This window comes from Bubalus kerabau, chromosome 7 (assembly GCF_029407905.1).
Source record: "Bubalus kerabau isolate K-KA32 ecotype Philippines breed swamp buffalo chromosome 7, PCC_UOA_SB_1v2, whole genome shotgun sequence".
Lineage (NCBI taxonomy): Eukaryota > Metazoa > Chordata > Mammalia > Artiodactyla > Bovidae > Bubalus > Bubalus kerabau.
This window is the reverse complement of record NC_073630.1, coordinates 26,740,374-26,758,170: the sequence shown is the minus strand read 5'-3', so window position 1 is coordinate 26,758,170 and position 17,797 is coordinate 26,740,374. Positions and strand designations below refer to the sequence as shown.

Genomic DNA, 17,797 nt, shown 5'->3' with positions numbered 1-17,797 from the left:
GAATCTGACACCTATTTTCTATTCTCAGTGTATCCACCTTAGCCTGGCTGCTTCTTACCACATGGCTAAATGATCTATGACTTGTTTACTGGTCGAGGACTCATTTTCTCTTTCTATCCATTTTTTTCATACATGCCATAGTTTCTTTTCTCCAGAAACTTTTGTGTCTCATCACATCCTTACTGAAAAATCTTTTAATGGCTCCTCATTACCTGCAGAGTAAATCCCAAACTTTGATTCCAGGTACAGCTTGTCCCTGTTCTACACTTAACAGATTCATTTCTCACTCCTCCCTACGTGAATTCTTCACTCCAGCTCAGCTTGGTCACTCACCATTTCCTAAACACACTTGGCATTTTCTGTCCATGGTTTTGTTCACACTATTATTTCCACTTAGTCTTCTCAACATGGACCTCACTTGCTGAAATCTGACTTAATACTTTAAGCCCAAGTAACATTTTCAAGAATTCTCTGATTCCCCATATAAATGTATTCTCTTTATGGCCTGAAGTTCTACAGTATATAAGGGGGACATTTAATCACAAGAAACTACAATTAAAAACTGTGGGGGAATATTTTTAAGTGGGGTGGCCTTTTGACATGTAAAACACTACAAATGGCCCAGGTTGTTTCACCTTTGTGTAAGATCAGTCTTGCTTATTAAATTTTGGATGTTCCTTAAATATGAAACAAAATCAATTTCATGCCGTTTTTCCATTGTGTGTGTGCATGCTAAGTCTCTTCAGTCGTGCCCAACTCTTTGAGATGCTATGGACTGTAGCCCGCCAGACTCCTCTGTCCATGGGATTCTCCAGGCAAGAATATTGGAGTGGGCTGCCATTTCCTCCTCTGGGGGATTTTCCGGACCCAGGGATCAAACCTGCATCTCCTGCAGCTCCAGCATTGCAGGCAGGTTCTTTTACCGCTGAGCTACCTGGGAAGCCCCATTAACAAACACATAATGAGGGGGAATAAAAATACAAGGTGTGAGTGTGTGTGTGTCTCAAAGGAAGGACGCATATCAAACTGATAATAATGGTTATTTAAGGGGATGCTCGTTGCATTGGTGGGTTGAATTACACTGTATACTTCCAAATTGTTTTAATATTTTGTAATGAGCATATATTAAATATTTTGTGTGAAACAGAAAAAATGATTACAGCACATTAAAAAAATTTTTGGCCTACATGGCACTGTGTCTGTGGTATCTTGGTTGTGGCAATCGCCTTCAAGTAGTTCACAACACAGTATTCCCTTGAAGCTCCTAAGAATCCTGTCATATGCTACTGCTTAACAGATATTCATTAGGTGATTTGAAGGAGAAGGCGATGGCACCCCACTCCAGTACTCTTGCCTGGAAAATCCCATGGACGGAGGGGCCCGGTAGGCTGCAGTCCATGGGGTCGCTAGGAGTCGGACACGACTGAAGTGACTTAGCAGTTTAGCAGCAGCAGGTGATTTGATATATAAATGGCCAATGAATGGAGAATATAGAGGGAACAAAAATTTGACCCAACACTTTTCTAGTAATTTCTCTGTATTTTTTTCAAAATTTTAACAGAATAAGAAAATTATCTATGACTGTGTGAGAGTAGAAACATATTTGAAAAGCAAACAATATAGAGAAAAAGGAAAAGCATGGAAAAGTAGTTGTTAAATTGTTTTAATAATCATATAAACTCTCCTTGCAAATGTTACAATCCCAGAATCAGTGGATTCCTAGTCATAAGATGAATAAGAGACATTGTGACTAAAATCAGTAAAGCTATTAAAGGATTTAAATGTTTAATTCTTTAAGAATCAAGTAATTGTTAGCCATAAAACTAAATAAGAGAACATCTGGAAGGCAAAGAGGTTGAAAGATTGGAAATTAAAAAAGCAAATGGTGTGCTTAGTGCTACTGAGGGACTTCAGCAAATGGATATAAACCCATGTGAAAATAAATACAGAGTGTGTGTAATTACAATGAGCCCTAAGATGCGTGTAGCATTTATATATCTCCTGGGAAGCTTGGTGAGTCAGAAACATAAAACCAAAGCAACGGGAGGCTATTAAAATATTATTTCCTGTTGTATTGGAGAACTTGAGAAGAGAATAAACATACCGATTACTTGCATGGCTGGTTCTACGTCTGTCGTGGCCTCTTCCAACAATGACAGCAGCTTGGCTGATATCTGATGCACCGATTCGATATTACTAAACAAGCTATCCACATCCAGCCGATCAACCTGAAGAAACACAAACACTGAGCACCAGCTGATGGAGAGAGAGATGCACGCTATTTAAGACGTTTCCTCCTGCTAAACAGTAAGCATTTTATATGCCAGCCCATACTGCTTTCATCAGCTGCTTCTGTAAACATTCTTATTTGGGGTTCCTAGAGGGAATGTGCAGTTCTTCATGCAAGAGATTGGGATGGTGCATCTGTTGTTACCTTCCTCTTTCTCTTTATTTTGACTTAATTTTAATGAGTTGAGTATACATCTACATAACCCCCTGTAAGAACCGGAGTGTGAAGAAGATTTGGGGTCCATAATTGGTATTTTATTAATTGCCCTCTATGAGGGTATGTATGAGTACATATGAATTTAGAACATTTTACTGCTTATACAGCAGAAGTCAGACCTTACTCTAGGCAAGTGACTATTTTCAAAGTTGTTTTAAAACCACAGATGTTCTGAAAGTGATGACAAGTAGATGTGCTGAGTTGTTTCCTGCTTTCTTTCCTTAAAAGAAATGTGAATGGAAATCTTCACCAAATATGTTCTACTAATTAAAGATTCATCATATTTATAAATTCATGCACACCTTCAAAAGTGCCTCCCAGGTGGCGCTAGTGGTAAAGAATCTGCCTGCCAATGCAGGAGATGCAGGTTTGATCCCTGGGTTCAGAAGATCCCCTGGAGAAAAAAATGACAACACACTCCAGTATTCTCACCTGGAAATTTCTATGGACAGAGGAGCCTGGCAGGCTACAGTCCTTGGGGTTGCAAAGAGTGAGACACAACTGAGTGACTAAGCACACACACACACACACACACAAATCCTCAAAAAGCAGTGTAATCAGTTCTAGATCTTATAGCTGGTGCTTATAATAATTTATTCATTCTTTTACTAAATAATTCCTGAAGTCCTTTTATGTACCAAGAATTGCAAAGGAGGCCAATCTCTGTCACAGGCATTGGGTGATTAGTAAGGGATGGCCAATGATCCTAACCTATCCAGGAAGAGCATGATGAGCTATGTGCCAGATTTTGCTGGATCCTACTCAAAATCTTTTTGATGATTTTAAACCAGATCTCATTTCATAATCAAAAAGCATCTTGGTTCAGGCTCCACTGGGCTGCCACAGGGAAAAGGAACAGATGTCTTTTATTCATGTTTTTTTTGTACATGAGAAATAGGTGGATAACTAAGTCATCAATAGTCAAGTCATGGAGAAGCTTAAAAGATGAAAAACAGAATTACTTGTCCAAAACAAGGTTGAAAAAATTAAGGGTGAGAGAGAGACAGCAGGTTCACCTAAGGATCAGAAGAAAAAGAGTCAAGAAATGAAGGGAAATTGGAAACAGGATATAGAATAAGAGACAGACCTGCAAGAGTTCTTGGAAATGAAGGCCAACAATTGCCACTTCTTTTTTATGCTTTCAACATCGGTTTCTTCTGTGAGTTAAGAAGCAACAGTTAGAACTGGACATGGAACAACTGACTATTTCAAAATTGGGAAAGGAGTACAACAAAGCTGTATATTGCCACCCCGCTTATTTAACTTACATGCAGAATACATCGTGCAAAATGCCAGGGTGGATGAATCACAAACTGGAATCAAGATTGCTGGTAGAAATATCAGTAACCTCAGATATGCAGATGATACCACTCTAATGGCAGAAAGTGAAGAGGAACAAAAGAGCCTCTGGATGAGGGTGAAAGAGGAGAGTGAAAACCCTGGCTGAAAACTTAACATTAAAAAAAAAAAAAGAACATCATGGTATCTGGTCATATCACTTCATGGCAAATATTAAAAGTGGAAATAGTGACAGATTTTATTTTCTTGGGCTCCAAAATCATTGCAGACAGTGACTTCAGCCATGAAATTAAAAGATGCGTGCTCCTTGGAAGGAAAGCTATGACAAACCTAGACAGCATATTCAAAAGCAGAAATATCACTTTGCCAACAGAGGTCCATATTGTCAAAGCTATGGTTTTTACAGTAGTCTTGTACGGATGTGAGTGCTGGACCATAAAGAAGGCTGAGTGCCAAAGAATTGATACTTTTAAGCTGTGGTGTTGGAGAAGACTCCTGAGAGTCCTTTGGACAACAAAGAGATCAAACCAGTCAATCCTAAAGGAAATAAACCCTGAATATTCATTGGAAGGACTGATGCTGAAGCTCCAATATTTTGGCCACCTGATGCAAAGAGCCAACTCACTGGAAAAGACTCTGATGCTGGGAAAGATTGAGGGCAGGAGGAGGAGGGGGTGACAGAGGATGAGATGGCTAGATGGCATCACCAACTCAGTGGATGTGAATTTGGGCAAACTCTAGGAGATAGTGGAGGACAGGAAAGCCTGGCATGCTGCAGGCCATGGAGTTGCAAAGAGTAGGACGTGACTTAGCGACTGAACAACAACAGTTTCTTCAGGTGTGCTGGGTCTATTTAGGAGGCAGGGAGGAGGCGGGCTGCTCATTTTTCATCCCATCCTTTTTTGGACATTGATCCCATTCTTGAAACCTTGTTCCACAACTGGACATGGATATTAGTTTGATCAGGATGAAAGTGAAAGCCACTCAGTCCTGTATGACTCTTTGTGACCCCATGGACTATACAGTCCATGAAATTCTCCATGGACTTTCACGGAGTCCATGAAATACTGGAGTGAGTAGTAGCCTTTCCCTTCTCCAGGGGATCTTCCCAATCCAGGTTGCAGGTGGATTCTTTACCAGCTGAGCTACTAGGGAAGCCCAAGTTGATCAGGATGTTCTGTTATTAAACATGAAAGCAAAACTACATATTGTACCTTGCTTAAAATTTTGTGACTATGTCAGTTGCCTCCTAAGGAATATATTCTGGCTGGATATATGGATTTCAACCATCTTGGGAAATTCCTCACCTTACTATGATTAGTCTGGTCCTCAAGAAAACTATAGGACAGGGCACATGTGGCTCTTCTGCCTAATATCTATGGGTTTTCAAGACTTTATTTTATATTAGTAAGTATGTTTAGTATTATACAAAAATATCTAAAAGGCAAATAACAACATATGACTTTTTGTAAATCATAATTTTAAATGACACATATCTCTTGAGTACACATATCAATTGAGTAATCTATTGAGCATTAATTAAATCACAAAGGCATAAGTTTGCATAGTACAAAATATGTTTTACAAAAGTTCTGTATGAGTCAATTTTTTCTAGATTGATTGATTCTAGATGTGCTAGTTTAACATTTTGTAAAATCATATTTTGAAATGAATCCTTCTGAAGTATCAAATTTCATCCCTAATTTACTTGTTTTATAAGGAAGTATTTCATATAGTGTACCCTATTATTTGACCATAAAAAAGGCTGATGCTAAAGAACTGATGCTTTCAAATTGTGGTGCTGGAGAAGACTCTTGAGAATCCCTCGGACAGCAAGGAAATCAAACCAGTCAATCCTAAAGGAAATCAACCTTGAATATTCATTGGAAGGTCTGATGCTAAAACCGAAGTTCTAATTGTTTGGCTTCCTGATGTGAAGAGCTGACTCACTGGAAAAGACCCTGATGCTAGGAAAGATTGAAGGCAAGAGGAGAAGAGGGCAACAGAGGATGAGATAGTTGGATGGTATCACCGACTCAACGGACATGAGTTTGAGCAAGCTCCAGGAGTTGGTGATGGACAGGGTGGCCTGGCATGCTGCAGTCTGTGAGGGTTGCAAAGAGTTGGACACTGAGCAACTGAACAATACCAACAACCTTACTATTATTTCATTTATTTGGGGTCTTCATTCAGAAGGACATAAAGTGCTTCATACTTATTATTTCCTATATTGTTCCAACTTTTCTGTAAAATATGAATCTGTGAAAACAGGGAAATTCATGCAGAGTGAAGAGAGTTACCATGCCCAAAAATATGAAGTTCAAGACAGAGTTTGAGCTGGAAATTGACCTTTTATTTCTATGCCACAGTCCATGACCAGCAATTACAAATAATAGAATACTTCATCATCTCTGTTTGGATTTTTTAGCTTGAAGTTTTCACCAATTTGTCACCTCTACCATCTATTTCTCAAGGTCAGAATCTCACATATCTAATTTATATTTTAAATTCATTTAGTAAGGCTCTAACTCTGTATTCTATCTACAATCTGAGCTTGATGCAACGAATTCTAAATAACAAAAACACAGGTTTTGATTTCTTTTATTTCTGAAGGACAGAAAGGATTAAAACATCAGTTGGTACAGTTTCAATCACCAATATCACCATAGCCCATGGGGATCTTGTGAATCATGAGATGAATTCACATTTAGTCTTTACTATGCCAAGGAACAAACAAATGTCTCGTCCAAATAGGCTTTTAAAACTGGTAGATGATTTTATAATTACTGATGTAAGTTCAAGGAAGCATTCGTATACATTTATTATTTACTAGAAATGGGCAGTACTCAGCCTAGGCTGAGTTATATTTTAAATGAAATAAAATTCACTTTTTGATAAAGAGATTTAGTTTAAGTGTATACATTATTCTAAGCAAAGTCAATATATAATCTTTTGAAAATACAAGACAGAAATATTAAAGGTCAGTGTTTTGGTGACAGTTTAATTTTTTGCTTCACAAAAGTATTCACAGGATATACTTCAAATAGTAAGTTCCCATTACATTTAAATAATTGCTATATGTATGGTTGCATATATATGCAAAACTGCCCAGTCATAAGTGTCTAAGTAAAAGAAAACACATCATTAAAATTTTCTCAATTCAGAGACTGTAATCATCAGTATAGAATTCCTGTCACCACCAGCATCTTGTACTCACTCTTTTCAAAACTTATTTTGCATTTTCCCACAATCACATCCCAGCCCCAAGCTCTTTCATTTGCTCACAAAGGCTTTGCCCTCATATACCTTACAACACTCTACCCATCTGAAATGAAATATGGTAATGGTAGCATTTGCCCAGTAGTTTTGCTCAGCTCCCTGTACTTTCTGTTGCTTCTGGGAGAAGCCACGGTTGCCCAGTTCTACCTGATCTGGTGGAATTACCAGTCATGGTGCCCGCCCCGCCCAGCTCCCTCCAGTGGTGAGCATGTGACCCACTGCCATAGCAACTGGCCTAGGATGGCAGGTTGCTAAGCAGAGCCAAGGAGAGTCTTCATTGATTTTCAATCAATAGTTGTTGGGAAATAGAAGGGCCTAGATTGCCAGCCCTAAGAATATAAGTTTCTGTCTTTAGCAGTCATCTTTGTGGAGAACTTGACTGCTGCAAAGTCAACACAGAGAGGGAAACTGAATCTGACATCATCATGTTAGCTCCTGTATCTACCTTGCCTAAAGCAAGACATCCTTATTATAGAAGCTGATGAGCTGCTTTTTAAAATTCAAGTTAGTTGGAATTTTGTTTCTGTAACTAACAGGGGACTAACACACTTCTCTTTATTCAGAAGTGAGCCAGAATCTCACTTCCTCTAGGAAATCTTTCCTGCTCCCTTGGTTGGAATTAACCTCTCCCTCTCCTGAGCTGCCATGACTCTTGCTCTGATGACCCAGTGCTTATATTGAAGCCCATTTTATATTTAGGAGATATTTATTAATTTGTTTGTTTTTATGTAAAAACTGTGAGTTCCTCTAGGACATTTGTCTTCATGAGTTATTTGAATGCCCCACTGTTTCTAATACAGTGCTAGACTTCCACCTAGTTACTCAATAAAAGTTTGACAATTTGAATTGAATTGAATCACTACAATTGAAATGATCTATTTTCTCTGTGGGAACGGTCAATAAATATCCTTTTTCTCTACTCTACTGGCCTTGAGTCATAAGTATGAGGAGATCAAAGTGGTTTAAAGAAAAAAAGATCAAAATCATCTCATTTGGTTGTTCAAAATATCACATTTAGTGGCTATTTTATAATTTTCTGCTAAATTTTATCTGCAAAGAAAACTGTTGTGCTCAGTTTGGCCATTACTAAACCTGGAAGATTTGCTAACAAAGGCTACACTTCCTCCTTCATTTACAGCTGGGAAATCCCTGTTTGTTGTCTTCTGTTTAATGAGCTTTGGGACAGCCAACCTAAACACAGTCAAAGACAGGAATAACCAAACCTTCTCAGGTGTTGTGCAAACCCCAACCACAAACACCTTTAAAAGTGAACATTGAAAAGAAGTTGAGAAACAAAGTCTTAAAAAAAAATTTTTTTTTTCCAGAAAAGTAGTTCATGTACACTGTAGAAAATGGTTGCTCTAGGGGCAAAGAACCTGCCTGCCAAAGCAGGTAGACATAAGAGGCATAGGCTTGATCCCTTGGAGAAGAAATGGCAACCCACTCCAGTATTCTTGCCTGGAGCACCCCATGGCCAGAGGAGACTGGCAGGCTACAGTCCATGGGGTTGCAAAGAGACAGATACAACTGAAGCAACCTCACACACACAGATAACTAAAAGAAAGAGAATGCAATTGCATATAATTCTACCACACAGAAATGACCATTGACATTGTGAAGTATGTCCTGCCATATTGTTTTTCTCTCTGTGTGTGTACAACTGTACAAAAGATTTATATACTTTAAACCCTGTTATAAGTTGTGTTTTTTCAACTTAGTATAATATGAACATCTTTTCATGTCATTAATTTTTCACAACTGCACTATTTTAAATGTCAATATTATATGGAAATACTGTAGTCTACTTAATCAGTCATTAAATCTTTGAAATCTAGATAGATTGCTGTATTCACTATGATAAGCAGCTCTTCTGACTAAAACCATATTCACACACCCATGATTATTTCCTTATGATAAATTTCTTAAGTGTAATTATTGAGCTAAAGTTATTAATATTTCTTAAGGCTTTCTAACAAGTCTTTGCAAATTATAGCAGTAATTACATTGTTTTCTTCTAAAAACCAATGAATTAAAAGCACACAGTTGGATGTTACTGCCCTGACCTCAATGTGGAAATGTATTTTAAGCTTCTAATTTGATGATCAAAATCACACAACTTTAATGTTCAATGTATATACATACAACAGTTCTAGAAGAAGGAAGAAAATAAACAACATTGCTTTTGAGGACTATGGTGATTGCCACCATCCAAATGCTTCTCTGGAAATTGTTTCTAGAGAAGACATCAATATTTCTATTTGATGTGGTTTGACAATAAGTCTAGGTTCAATATGGGCTTCCCAGGTGGTAAAGAATCCACCTGCCAATGCAGGCGATGCAAGAGATGTGGGTTCAACCCCTGGGTTGGGAAGACCCCCTGGAGTAGGAAATGGCAACCTGATCCAGTATTCTTGCCTGGAAAATTCCATGGACAGAGGAGCCTGGTGGGCTATAGTCCATGGGGTCGCAAAGAGTCAGACACAACTGAGTGCGCGCACACACAAACACACACACACACACACAGACACAAAGTAGGTTCAATATAAGGTCCAACTCTGGACCCTGTATTAGAGTTCATATAGAGGAAATCCACCTTGGATATCATCTGACTCAGTCTCAGAAAACCTGGGTCCTATCTGTCCTTCTTATAAGCCAGTCCCATGCACAGCATTATGGTGAAGCCTGGGCATAGTCACTAAATTAGTTTGCTCCATTATTAATGTTGAAAGCTAAAAGCCCAATGATATTAAGATTTTAACTGTAACAAGGTGAGAGTGGAAGAACAGTGAAAATGTATTAAAAACAACTCTAGGAAGTGGGGACCCAGGGGGGATGTTCTGAAAGGGAAGAACCAGGTCTAGTTTTATTTTTTGGTGAGGCAACTGAGAAGAAGAAGCCTTGTGAGACAGAAACTGCAGCAAGTGGGGAAGAAGGATGTTGGCAGAAGGCCCTGGCAACCGCAGGGCTGGGATAATTATCTAATTACGATGGCATTTACTCAGATGGTTGGCTTCTAGATTGCAAAGCTTTTCAGGGTAAACTAGCCATTATTTCATCAGGTTTCTCAAAACTACTGATTTGTATGTATGAACTTGCCTGCTGTGAAACTAGACTCTAAACTGGCTAATTGAGTTAAACTGCAAGTTAAGTCGCTATCACAGCTAGACAGCAAGCCTTTTCACTAATCTTGCAGTTAAATGCCCCAGTTACCTGATACCTGCCCGGAAACAGTCCCAGGCTGGGAGACATTCACGTGGAAAGGTCTGATCAGTGCAGAAAGTAAGGCTGGGACCCTGGGACAGACCCCTCAGGATGAGCAAGAGAAAGAGCACAGCCAAGAGAGGTGAGTGAGGAGAGTCTTCATTAGACCAGAGACTGTGGTCAAATGTGAGAGCTTTTTGGAGGCCTCTGAGAGGAGCTACTCCATCTTCAAGGTCAGGAGGGGTGGCCGTGAGGAGATACCCTCATCCAAGGTAAGGAGCAGCAGCTGTGCTTTGCTGGAGCAGACGTGAAGAGACACCCCACATCCAAGGTAAGAGAAACCGAAGTAAGATGATAGGTGTTGCGAGAGGGCATAAGAGGGCAGACACATTGAAACCATAATCACAGAAAACTAGCCAATCTGATCACATGGACCACAGCCTTGTCTAACTCAATGAAACTAAGCCATGCCATGTGGGGCCACCAAAGACGGGAAGGTCATGGTGGAGAGGTCTGACAGAATGTGGTCCACTGGAGAAGGGAATGGCAAACCACTTCAGTATTCTTGATTTGAGAACCCAATGAACAGTATGAAAAGGCAAAATGATAAGATACTTAAAGAAAAACTCCCCAGGTCGGTAGGTGCCCAATATGCTACTGGAGATCAGTGGAGAAATAACTCCAGAAAGAATGAAGGGATGGAGCCAAAGCAAAAACAATACCCAGTTGTGGATGTGACTGGTGATAGAAGCAAGGTCCAATGCTGTAAAGAGCAATATTGCATAGGAACCTGGAATGTCAGGTCCATGAATAAATGCAAATTGGAAGTGGTCAAACAGGAGATGGCAAGAGTGAATGTTGACATTCTAGGAATCAGTGAACTAAAATGGACTGGAATGGGTGAATTTAACTCAGATGACCATTATATCTACTACTGCGGGCAGGAATCCCTCAGAAGAAATGCAGTAGCCATCATGGTCCACAAGAGTCAGAAATGCAATACTTGGATGCAATCTCAAAAACGACAGAATGATCTCTGTTCGTTTCCAAGGCAAACAATTCAATATCACAGTAATCCAAGCCTATGCCCCAACCAGTAACACTGAAGAAGCTGAAGTTGAATGGTTCTATGAAGACCTACAAGACCTTCTACAGCTAAGACCCCAAAAAAGATGTCCTTTTCATTATAGGGGACTGGAATGCAAAAGTAGGAAGTCAAGAAACACTTGGAGTAACAGGCAAATTTGGCCTTGGAATACGGAATGAAGCAGGGCAAAGGCTAATAGAGTTTTGCCAAGAGAATGCACTGGTCATAGAAAACACCCTCTTCCAACAACACAAGAGAAGACTCTACACATAGACATCACCAGATGGTCAAGACCGAAATCAGATTGATTATATTCTTTGCAGCCAAAGATGGAGAAGCTCTATATAGTCAGCAAAAATAAGACCAGGAGCTGACTGTGGCTCAGATCATGAACTCCTTATTTCACACTTAAATTGAAGAAAGTGGGGAAAACTTCTAGACCATTCAGGTGTGACCTAAATCAAATCCTTATGATTATACAGTGGAAGTGAGAAATAGATTTAAGGGACTAGATCTGATAGACAGAGTGCCTGATGAACTATGAACGGAGGTTTGTGACATTGTTCAGGAGACAGGGATCAAGACCATCCCCACGGAAAAAAAATGAAAAAAAGCAAAATGGCTGTCTGAGGAGGCCTTACAAATAGCTGTGAAAAGAGAAGCAAAAAGCAAAGAAGAAAAGGAGAGATATAAGCATCTGAATGCAGAGTTCCAAAAAATAGCAAGAAGAGATAAGAAAGCCTTCCTTAGCGATCAATGCAAAGAAATAGAGGAAAACAACAGAATGGGAAAGACTAGAGATCTCTTCAAGAAAATGAGAGATACCAAGGGAACATTTCATGCAAAGATGGGCTCAATAAAGGACAGAAATGGTATGGACCTAACAGAAGCAGAAGATATTAAGAAGAGGTGGCAGAAATACACAGAAAAACTGTACAAAAAAAAGCTTCACGACCCAGATAATCATGATGGTGTGATCACTCACCTAGAACCAGACATCCTGGAATGTGAAGTCAAGTAGGCCTTAGAAAGCATCACTACGAACAAAGCTAGTGGAGGTGATGGAATTCCAGCTGAGCTATTTCAAATCCTGGAAGATGATGCTGTGAAAGTGCTGCACTCAATATGCCAGCAAATTTAGAAAACTCAGCAGTGGCCACAGGACTGGAAAAGGTCAGTTTTCCTTCCAATCCCAAAGAAAGGCAATGCCAAAGAATGCTCAAACTACCGCACAATTGCACTCATCTCACACGCTAGTAAAGTAATGCTCAAAATTCTCCAAGCCAGGCTTCAGTAGTACGTGAACTATGACCTTCCAGATGTTCAAGCTGGTTTTAGAAAAGGCAGAGGAACCAGAGATCAAATTGCCAACATCTGCTGGATCATGGAAAAAGCAAGAGGGTTCCAGAAAAACATCTATTTCTGCTTTATTGATTATGCCAAAGCCTTTGACTGTGTGGATCACAATAAACTATGGAAAATTCTGAAAGAGATGGGAATACCAGACCCCCTGGCCTGCCTCTTGAGAAACCTATATGCAGGTCAATAAGCAACAGTTAGAACTGGACTTGGAACAACAGACTGGTTCCAAATAGGAATAGGAGTGCATCAAGGCTGTATATTGCCACCCTGCTTATTTAACTTCTATGCAGAGTACATCATGAGAACCGCTGGGCTGGAGGAAGCACAAGCTGGAATCAAGATTGCTGGGAGAAATATCAATAACCTCAGATACGCAGATGACACCACCCTTATGGCAGAAAGTGAAGAGGAACTAAAAAGCCTCTTGATGAAAGTGAAAAAGGAGAGTGAAAAAATTGGCTTAAATCTCAATATTCAGAAAATTAAGATCATAGCCTCTGGTCCCATCACTGCATGGGAAATAGATGGGGAAACTGTGGAAATAGTTTCAGACTTTGTTTTTTGGGGGGCTGCAAAATCACTGCAGATGGTGATTGCAGCCATGAAATTAAAAGACGCTTACTCCTTGGAAGGAAAGTTATGACCAATCTAGACAGCATATTAAAAAGCAGAAATATTACTTTGCCAACTAAGGTCTGTCTAGCCAAAGCTATGGTTTTTCCAGTAGTCATGTATGGATGTGAGAGTTGAACTGTGAAGAAACCTGAGCACCGAAGAATTGATGCTTTTGAACTGTGGTGTTGGAGAAGACTCTTGAGAGTCCCTTGGACTGCAAGGAGATCCAACTAGTCCATCCTAAAGGAGATCAGTCCTGGGTGTTCATTGGAAGGATTGATGCTAAAGCTGAAACTCCAATACTTTGGCCACCTCATGCAAAGAGTTGACTCATTGAAAAAGACCCTGATGCTGGGAGGGATTGAGGGCAGGAGGAGAAGGGGACGACAGAGGATGAGATGGCTGGATGGCATCACCGACTCGAAGAACACGAGTTTGAATGAATTCCAGGAGTTGGTGATGGACAGGGAGGCCTGGCATACTGCAATTCATGGGGTCTCAAAGAGTCAGAAATGACTGAGTGACTGAACTGAACTGAACTTAACTGACAAAGGAAGAGGATCGAGACGTTCATCCCAAACTTTATTTTGACTAATAACATAAAAGGAAGATGCCGAATTTGATATCTTGGATAAAGGGTAGAAAGTCGACCCAGGGTTTCTGCTTTGTTTCTCCAATCTGCCTTAACTCAGGGACAGGCAGGAAAGAGATACTTGATGGGGATTGAAGGTGCTCTTTGGGCTTCCTGTCCTTTCCTGCTCAGGATTTTATATAACATGTTCAGAGGACAACTAATCCTGCTAGGAATAGCCCTTCTGAGTTGAAGGTTCAGTAAATTTTGTGGCCCTTTAGAAAATCTTTTTAGAAGTATAGAATAAACACCGAGTTATATTGTGAAAACACAAGAGAAAATAATTTGGAAACTGAATCACTGAACGTATTTTAAAAATATGTAAAATTTTTATGCATAAAATTATGTTTAAGGGCTTCTTGCTGAGCACAATTAATGGGGCAAACATTTTTGTATTTTGATCACTTGAGTATTCATTATGTGTGTGTATACTTGTATGTTTATCCTTTCTTCTCCCTGCATACTCAGACTCAGAGCTTATTAGGTATAAAAACCAACCAGTCAGAAACAACCAACCAAAGAAACAAAAGTATAATCTTTTCAACAGAACATCTATTTTCTTCAGATCTAATATCTGAAAGAAATTACTGATGTTAGAAAGGACTGACTCAACATTGGCCAATTTCCCCCCCTTTAATAACACAATTGCAGAGTTTTAATTTTCAAGAACAGAACCAATGACCAGGAGCATCCATCCAGCCATGTCTAACAGTAAATGGTGGATGATACCCTGCACGCAGGCCAGCCCTCGGGCAGGTTCCATACAGTGTCCTTGAGCTCCCAGTAGGATATGAGCCCCAAGTGGCCACACAAGTAATCTGCTTACAAATGTTCCCTATCTTGTCTTCCTTTCCCTGGCTCATTTCTCATGCCTTTCCCGCCCTTCCAGAGGTCGTCTCCCCAATAAACAACTTGCTCTAAAATCCTTCTATTGGAGTTTTTAGAGGGAACCCAGTGTAAGACAGAGTGAGGTGGCCATGGAATATTTTATTGAGTAAAGGCTTGAAGGAGGTGAAGGAGTAAGCTTTGAAGTTATCTTGGGGAAGAATGTTCAAGGCAAACAAAACAGCAAGAGCAAAGGGCTTGAAACAGTGGTGCCTCTGGCTTGTTTAAGGAACACCAAGAAGGCAAGAATGTGGAAATAGATGAGGTCAGAGAGAATGAAGGACTATCTCATTTTAGGACCATGTAGGTCACATAAAAATGTTAGATTTTGTTAGTAAGATGAAAAGTCATTTTGGATGGCTTTGAGTAGAAGAGGGACGGGCTCTGACTAATATTTTTTAAAAATTACTGTTTTGTTGAAACAAGGATGGAGAAGAGTTGCATCAGGAGGCAGATATAATAATCTAGGTGGCTATTGATAAGTTCTGGAATCAGAATGGAAGTAAAGGAGGAGGTGAGAAGTGGTCTGATTTGGGGTACATTTTGAAGGCAGAACTAATAGCATTTGCTGATAGATTCAATAGACAGTCTGAAAGAAAAAGTCAAGAGGCGGATTCATTTTGATATTTGGCAAAACCAATACAATATTGTAAAGTTTAAAAATAAAATAAAAAAAAAAAAAAAAAAAAACACAGGAATGTAAAAAAAAAAAAAGAATGACTCCAGAGTTTTTGCCCAAGCAACTTCTCTACTGAGGAGAGAAAGACTGTAAGGGGAGCAAATTGTCAAGAGAAAATTAGGAACTCTGGTTTAACATTAAACCTGCATTGTCTTGTAGATGATCATGTAGAGGTTTGAATGGGGAGATGAAAATAAGCAAAGCAAGCCTTCAGGGAAAATGTCCAGGCTGGAGATACAATTTGTCAACCCTCAGCATGTAGATAGAATTTAAAGGCATCAAACCAGATCAGATCCTCAACAGAGTGAATGGAGACAAAAGAGAGAAGAGGGCCACAAACTGAGCCCTGAGCTACTTTAGCATTTACAGGTAAGGATCAACCTGCAAAAAAGACAAAAAAGATTGAGGAGGAGTCTTTGGAATAGTAGGGAGGATAACATGGGTAGGTGGAGTCCTGGAACACAAAAAGAGATAGCTTTCCTATCAAATGCTGGTATCATTTTTCTGCTAATGTATAAAGCAACTGTTTACCGCATAAGTAATTAGCATTACTAATAACAAACTGCCTTCTGTTGTGATCATTTCTAGCACTGCCTTGAAATGTATCTTTGATTGTTACTTGGCCTTTTATGCATTTATGAGTCATTTTCTTGACCATATTATAAACTGTTTTAGGGCAGGATCATGACATAAATTTCCATGATTTCCATGCAGAATTCAACAAAGGGCCTAGACACTTTACAAACATTTAATGTTTTAATTTGCATATTCAACTAAAATGTTCCATTCTCCATGAAATATTGCCTGCTTAATCTATCTGGAAGTGATCTGTCCCTTCTGTGAACTCCAACTGGATTTATTGTCTGCACTTATCAATTGTTGCTTTGCATTCCAAGTTATCTTTTCATAGCTATGAATCTTGTTACCTCTAACTAGGGATTCTTAACACCTCTAACTAGTCTTTCGATGATGAACGATGAGTCTCACACGTCTTTGTGTACTCCAAATAGCCTCAAATTATTGACTCGTGTAATCAATGATCTTGTCTGAATCTAAAGTACCCTAAATAATTGTTATTAATAGATACATGTATCCCCAATATATGCTTCCTTTCTGACCTAGTATTTTTCTTTGGAATCCAGGATTCATGGCCCTAGGCACAGCAGTGCTCATCTATGCTTAGTTCACCTATGCGGAAAGGTGCTCCACATCTCTGGTGTCCTGTTAGAGAGGCTTATAGCATCATTATAATAATCACAGCCACTGAACTTTTGTTGCTTACTTTTACAGATAAAGCAAATTAAAATAGTAGTTTATGCATCTTAGTTCTGAGCAGTGAGATGATGAGCACAATCTTGTTACTCAGGCTGAAGGGATGACTTTCCTAGATATTAAAATAGATTTTGCCTATCACATCTCTCCTTTTTTCAATTTTGAGCTTTCCAGACCCTGCACTGAAATGGAAAATGCATTCATTTATCTCCTCACTTGGCCTATCAGGTTTCGATCTGGACAATAGATTATAAAACTTAGAGAAAATTGTAGTTGCCTTAAAATGAAGCTTATGAGGTGATTATAAATGTAACAAACTGGGGGAGAGTTTCCATCACAAAACTGTAATTCAGGGATTTTTAAAAATCCCATATTTTTTTGAGCTGAGGACTTCTGAACAAGCAAAGATAAGAGCTTTTCTTGGCTAGGAAAATAAGTTTCACATACTGGAATATTGATGTATCACTTCCATACCCAAGTAAATCTGAATCCAATCTGACAGCAAACTGTCTTCCAAGATGACGAAACAGAAAGGTTCCTCCCAGGGAAAATCTGAACAGTGATGACTCAATGTGAGTTCCGTATTACGTGTTAACACAGTGACCTTGTGTTTGGCCGCGCTGTTTACTTATGTGATTTTTATTTTTACATTTAGTGTTCCACAACTATAGCCTTTTCCAAACTGATTGACAAACTTAAAAAGTGAGGAAAACTTCACTGACTTTCTTCCCCCCTTTTCTAATGTGACATCAATTATTTGACCTTATAATGGAGGAACAAAGGGCAGATAATGTAATAAATGTTGAGATTCCACAATGAGTGTAAAAATGAAGTCTCTGATCTTAAAAAACAGGGAGTTCTAACCTGGCCATATCGATCATGAGATTCTTCATTGTGATGTGATCTTAGTAACCATGAAAATCAGTATTCTTTTAAGGTTTGTATGTATGTATGTATTTTTGGCTCTGCTGGGTCTTCCCT

The 17,797-nt window shown here is 39.2% G+C and overlaps 1 protein-coding gene and 1 long non-coding RNA gene across 2 annotated transcripts in view; one reads left to right on the top strand and one right to left on the bottom strand.

Annotated features, from left to right (window-relative positions):
* The window catches only part of ARHGEF38 (Rho guanine nucleotide exchange factor 38), a 150,477-nt gene that overhangs the window by 69,706 nt on the left and 62,974 nt on the right, over nucleotides 1–17,797 (bottom strand). Inside the window, exon 3 of the mRNA XM_055587875.1 lies at nucleotides 2,105–2,228. Coding sequence (XP_055443850.1) covers nucleotides 2,105–2,228 — 124 coding nt within the window. The remainder of the gene's footprint in view (nucleotides 1–2,104; nucleotides 2,229–17,797) is intronic.
* On the top strand, nucleotides 1,347–6,057 carry LOC129657565 (uncharacterized). The gene is made up of 3 exons (XR_008716803.1): nucleotides 1,347–1,454; nucleotides 2,081–2,307; nucleotides 5,616–6,057. It is a non-coding gene; the product is annotated as an uncharacterized LOC129657565 (long non-coding RNA).